At 47.6% G+C, this 6,570-nt stretch overlaps 1 protein-coding gene across 1 annotated transcript in view; it reads left to right on the top strand.

Annotated features, from left to right (window-relative positions):
* Window positions 1-1,706: 1,706 nt before the first annotated feature.
* The window catches only part of LOC131265097 (zwei Ig domain protein zig-8), a 104,674-nt gene continuing 99,810 nt past the window's right edge, over window positions 1,707-6,570 (top strand). Inside the window, exon 1 of the mRNA XM_058267359.1 lies at window positions 1,707-1,776. Within this exon, the coding sequence (XP_058123342.1) occupies window positions 1,707-1,776 (70 nt within the window). The remainder of the gene's footprint in view (window positions 1,777-6,570) is intronic.

Here is a 6,570-nt window from a genome sequence, read left to right as displayed (position 1 = left end):
GCCAATGACAGCGGCTTTTCCCTTTTGTGTTCGACACGAACGAGCTCTCGCTCAAGCGGTTTTCCGCTTCGGGGACCCTTCGCGTCGCCTTTCGACAAATACTTGCAGCTGGTTGGTTTTGTTGTTTCACTGTTTTTCACTTTACATGCTGTATACATTTTCCCCATATCTCAGCCGCTGCTGCACGCTTTGAACTGACGTTTATTTATACCGCTTTCCCATTTTTCTCCTTCTTTACTTCCAGCTTTCGTCAGCCGCTAACGTATGCCCGGTGAGAAGCCAGCGTCGGGACGAGTGACCGCCCGGGGGAAATGTATTCCGACCGCGTGCGACCTGCAATGCATCCGAGGGAAAGTCGCGTTAAAAGTTTAATGGAAACAAGCTAACACGCTCAACTCGCTGATCTGAACGGTGGTGAACGTGCGTGAGTGTCTCCGCGTGCGTGTGCTTTTGTGTCACGGGACACAAAGCCCATCGGTGGGCAGGGGATCCACTAAGAAGCTTTCATTTTAGTTTCACTCCCATTCGCATTGCTCGCAACCCCGTTCGATCCCGTTCCGCTGTTTGCGGTGGGAAAAATTAATTTAACAAACGGGTTGCGATAACTTTTCCAATCTCCACCAGCAGGAACGCGCCCGACGCTCGGATGTGCCGAAGGGTTGGATGATGTAAAAACAGAAAAGGGCAAAGTGCAGAGGGAAAGCGAGAAAAAAAACGTGAAAACTTACCCCCGTCCCGGGGAGCGGAAAAAGCGGGAAAGTCACAGCCAAAGCATGACCGCATTTGAAAATGCCATCAAGAACAGCTTCCTTCCGTGACGCGCGCGTGTTTCTTTCGGTGGAAACAAATTACGGATGCAGTAAGAATGCATAGTGTTGCAAGCAGGTCGGCCCGTGCTTGCTAGCGAGCGGAAGCTTACGAACAAGTTCCAGCTTTTCCCCCTCGCATTTGTGCAGGGCTCCGTAAGCCCCCCTGGAGAGCCCAGCGGAGAAAAACCCTCCACTCAAAACGAACGGGAAAACGTCAGTGCGACGGAAAGGAACGCCCGTACTTTCGTGGTGCCGTGGGTGAGAAATATTAATTTCACAAAAGCCATCACGAACACGGTTCACGTTTCCGCGTTCGCGGGGCGCCAGTGTGTGTGTGTGTGTGTGTGTGTGTGTGAGGTGGATAGATAAATTGAAATTGAACGGTTTGTGTAACGGGTTTTTTTGTGTTCATTCTGTTCCGTCAGGATTCTTCGTGTTTCGTTTCCCATTTTTTCTTCATAACTGTGAAACCTCCATGGCGTCAGTGAGGCGTTGTTCGAGTTCGAGTGCAAGTGTTCGGTGAAAACGATACCGAACGGAAGTGTTTTTCACCATCGTTCCCCCCATCGGTCCTGCGGGAAAAGTGCAGGAAAAAAAACGCAGAACGAACAGAACGAGCTATAATCAGAAGGGCAGCCGGTTACAAACGGGCTTCGGGTGAAGTTTTTCGTGGCAAAGTGAATCGTGGAAAGTTCGGTTCCCCCGGAATGCTGCCGCCGGTGAGATAGTGCGTTTTGGCGGTGGAACCATAAGAAAAAAAGGTAAAAGGAAAATTCGTTGCGCCCCATCAACGAACTCGGTCCTGCGCGGCGTGTGTTTAGGAACGGAAGCTTGTGCTTGTGAAAATAGAAGAAGAGTGAATACCCTCGAAAGCCAACTCGGACGGAATCGGTGATAATGATGTTGGAGCTTAAATTGATTCTTCTCTGCCTGCCATCGATCCTGCTCGCCACCACGCTGGAGTCAGGTGAGTTTAAGTCGTTGGATTATGTACTTTAAAAATGCATGCAGGTCGATGCAGTTCAAAACAAAAACAGGCTCAAGAAAAATGGAAAGATACGTTTGTCTGAAAATAACATTACTTTGAATAAGCGTAACGCATTACCTAAACCAAACAATATACGGTAGTTCTATTTTCGCTCAAAAATATTTGGAATAGGGAAAAACTTTGTTTCCAACGCTCTAATCCACTGCTAAGCCATACAAATGGTCCCGTACACACGCCTGTGGAAGTTTCTTCACGCCCTGGGAAAAACTGTTCGCCCGCTCCTGCCCGAAAAAGAAAGCTCCACAAGGAAACCGTTTGCCGGATGGCACATAAAACAGCTTAAGAAAATAAAAAAAGAACTAGCGAGCTTGCTGTCAGCGCGATATGGTCCGGAAAACGGGCTGTCTCAACATCAATAATCCCCCGAACGTGACGGTACCGTGCCGGTAGTCTTCCGCGCCCGGCTCGGCCTCAACGGTGGGGCCAAATTCCATCTCCGAAGGCTCATTTTTTACACCACCACCCTCCTCCCCCGTCTTCGCCCACGGTCGGTGTAGTTAGGGAGTAAAAACAACACCGTCAAGTGGTGATACATAATCACTTCAATTAGCTCCGAAAATACTATCTCTCGAGCCGGCCTCTTCGTGCAGGTTGCAACAACGGGTGCGGGATCCGTTTCCGGGGGTCGGGGCCACATTAGTCTCTGGCTGTCTTCCGGACCATCAAGGGGGCTTCCATGCCGTGGCGTCGGCGCGCGATATACGTGAGAAACCGTGCTGCCACCCGGTGGACACGACCGTAAATCCGCTCCGGATGTCTCGGACAGCTTCCAGCGAAGTCCTACGGTCCACTCGCTCGAGGCTCGTTATCGGTTCCGGTTTGTTCTTTGTTTTTTTCGTTCCATTTTTACTTTTTTTCTCCTCCTTTATATGGCGTTCCACTTCACGTCTTCGGCGTTATTTTGAGACTGTTGATTTTGCCTGTTCGCCATTCACCATCGTCCTGTCGTTTTCTCGAGCCTCGCTCGCTCGCACAACCACCGCCGGAAAGACGGATTGCTCCGAAACGATATTTTACATCAAGATTAATTGCTTCAGCGAGACGGAAAAATGCGAACCGACCGGACCCGTGGGCACACGAGTGTGCAGTAATTGCACAACAAGGTCAAACCCGGTTGGCGAGATAAATGGATTTGAAGCGATGGCGTAAGACGCGATGGAGGGACATTTTTGTACGAGTTGTTTTTTTTTTGCATTGTGGATAAAAATCAAATGAAAAATGAATGAAAAGCAGTGACCCTGTCGAAATCCGGTTCGGAGAAAAAGGTTGCGCAAAATGCTTCCACCGAGTTCGATGCGCGAACCCTCGAGAGGTGGTGCTTTTTGGTTCATTTTCCCATTCCCCTCGCGGAATGTATTGGAGGACCGCGAGACGGGCACGCGATTTTCCTTCCTTTTTTTTTTTTTTGCTTAATCAGGCAACCGGCAACATGAAAATGATGATGCCATCGTGCAGCTCTCGTGTTCGTGCTGCAGCGTGCAGTCCATTAGTCATTCGATAGGTTTTAACTCCCTTTTTTTGCAGTTCTTTATCATTTTCATTTTCTACTTTTCGTGGCGGAAACCTCCCCCCCCCCCCTCCTACCGAGAATCCTCCTCACCTTTTCTGCTTGTCGGGTGGTGATGGAAAATTATCGGGACGGCAATCGATAACGTATCGCAGCGTCACGTGACGATGAAGCTATCCTTTCGAGCGTCCGGGCGATGAGGAAGACAAAAAACAGGCCGTGGTGGAGGGGAGGGGGGAACCACTCATCCATGTACGGAACCGCGAGTTCGAGGTTCCGAAGCCTGAGATAGGGAAACCGGGCGGTTCGAAGCAGTATAGATTTCGCCCCATTCAGTAGACGGTGAAAGGGCTTTCGCCGAAGGAAGTGAGCGAACGCGACGCTTAAAAGCCGGACGGATGGCATCGCACGTGCACCGTTACATGCACACTTACACACACATACATGCACACACTCACACACATGATAGCATATTCATACACTCGCACACGCGGCCCGAGCTCGTCCGTGCTGTATCAATTTAAAATCTCTTTTTAAAGCAAAGTCACGTTTCAGGACACGCTATCTCCTCGTGCACCACATCACCGAGTGAACCGGTTCGTCCTCCGGGGAATGTCCTGGGAAAACGGTCCACCGTGGGCTTATGGCGTGTGCGCGTCCGTATAATGGATGGGTGCTACGTGAACGGGTGGAAGAGAGAGCGAGAGAGAGAGGGGAGGCATCTGCCACCCAACGTTTCGGTTCTCACAGGAGCCGAAGAGTTTGAGCTGAAAAGAATATTCGGATGCGATATGGGCAGTTGCGGAGAAGGGTGGTAGGTTTGGGGCGGGAAAGGTTTAAGCCGGGCGGCACTGCGGAACGGTCTTTTGAAATTGGGAAATTTATAAATCTCCATCGGCTGTGCATGATATGAATATTTGCTTTGAAGATAATCTTCCACCGATCGGTGGCTGGTTTTCGTTGGATATCACGCCCCGTGAGGTGCGGTCAGCGGCAGGTAGCAGCAGGGGGGGAGCGGGGAAAGGCCCGGGAAGGCACAGCCAAAACTAATTTAAGATCTGCTGCAGATAGACGGGCATGGCCGTGTTTGTGGTGCTGTTTTTCTTTCTCCTAACCCAGTTTCGGTAGTGTTTGTATATTTTCAGGCCCGCCCGTCTTCCAAGTGCTGTTAATCTGTGTCCGCTTTAAGACTTACGATGACGGTGACGGCGACGACAGTGTGCGGGGTTGCAATGAGCTCGGTTACACTCGCCGCACTCTCTCGGTGCGCATTTGAATATCAACATTTACATAATTAAGCTTTCCGGGTGCATTCGACCCGGGAGCATAAATACATCAAGATACTGCTGCTCGGGGACATTTCTGCATTTATATTTCAACTAATCTCTGTGGGCTCATCGGTCTGCTCTGCAGCGGCACTATGCTTGTTGAATTGAAAAAAAAATATGAGAAAAAGTATGAGACAAACCGTAAAATAACCATACCAAGTTGGTTCGTCTCAAGGGAAGTCATACATCAACCATACTTTATGCTGTTTGAATAAAGTAGGATCAGGCACGCACGAATGTATCACGATTCTTAACACTAAAATTCATTGCTTTGGAATCTTGTCCGAATGCTTTTTCAACACGCACAGTACCTCGTCGGTTTTGTAGTTTTAGCATTATTGTTGACGTTTTTCATTTTTCGATGTACCACTAGCTCGGTGTAAAGCAGAAAAGATAGAATTGAATCAATTTACTTTATATCAAACTACCGGAATGATGAAGAAGTGCATTGAAAATTCAAAAACTTAAAAAGATAATAAACAAATATACTAAAAAGTAGTCTTTAACGGATTCAAATTTTTTTAAAAATAGCGAAGATATAACGATTTAGAAAGAGCAGTCAAAATGACCGCTAAAAAGGATTCTAGGGGTAGTCCAGTTGCTTCTCGGAACTGGTCGAACAGAAATAACAGAAATTTTTATTTTAGTTGTAGCTTTGGATTTTAAGAAAAGCCTTATTTTTATAAAAATATTCAGCCTTTTTTGAGATATTAAAATCGAAAATTACGTTGCCGCCAAATTGACCGCTAATTGAAGTCTAGTGTTAATGAAGCATTTAATTTATCTTGACATAGGATGGTTGATGATATGTAATACACTTTTTGATAGGCTATAGAACTTATTTTAGGTCCTTTATTTTATAGATTTAATTTTTATATAGTTTCATATTTGGTGATACTTTTACTTCACTCAAATAAATACTTTTCTATATTTTTCACATTTAGTCTCGTATGTTTTCTGCAGTTGTTATGTTCTGTTATGTTTTTGATCTCATATCCATACGAGTAGGACTCATTTTTGTACATTATCTGAATATGCAACAGAAACTAGTGGCAAACAGTTCCTTACCAGTGATGCGCTGGTTCTTACGAGCCCCTGTAACATCGTACCGAATGAACATGCGAGTGAAACTCAATTACCATATGATGTGTGAGCCATTGTTTTTCGAGCGAAATGAAAACATAACTTACTTATGCCAACGAGAAGCGCACTCGCTTTCGGTTTGGCGAACGTCTCTTGGCAACGTCTCGATGGCACGACCCGAAGTGCCTGACACTATATTATTCAGCCCCACTTTCATGTACGACGCTGACGCCGACGTTGATCCTGATGTGCAGAAATCGCATTACCCGGAACCTGCTGTAAGTAACATTTTCGTCAAAGATCAATCACTTGAGATTCGCTCGGCACTCCATTCGGTTGTAAGGGTAGGATGGGACGGGGGGGAGAGGAAACGGGCACGCAGCCTGTAAGGTCTAATCGAAACGTATTACAATTCGTCGCATTAGGCCGTAATTGCCCATCGACAACGGTTTCATTATTTTCCATTATGGAGGACTGTTCAAAACGGTTCGTTTGGGGATGTTGAAGCCGGATGAGGTGGAGGAGCACCGTTCCTCGCGCAGAGCCGCAAGTCAAACCACCCGTTTGCCTTCATTCTTGGGATGGAGGAAACCTTGTTTACCCGAAAACACCCCCGCGTGTGGGGTCGGGCTCTTCGAGGACACGCCGTGAAATCCGTGTGTATGATGGCATCGGTATCTAAATCCAGACAGCTGTCATGTTTTCCGGCCCCGATGCCGTCCCCCCTCCCCAACCCTTATGGCGGTTCGGCGACCTGTCGCCGCATTACTGATCCGTTTACGCGATGAGGTTCTG

This window comes from Anopheles coustani, chromosome 2, assembly GCF_943734705.1.
Source record: "Anopheles coustani chromosome 2, idAnoCousDA_361_x.2, whole genome shotgun sequence".
Classification (NCBI taxonomy): Eukaryota; Metazoa; Arthropoda; class Insecta; order Diptera; family Culicidae; genus Anopheles; species Anopheles coustani.
Note: the sequence above shows the minus strand (reverse complement) of the source record. Positions and strands in the feature narration are given on the sequence as shown.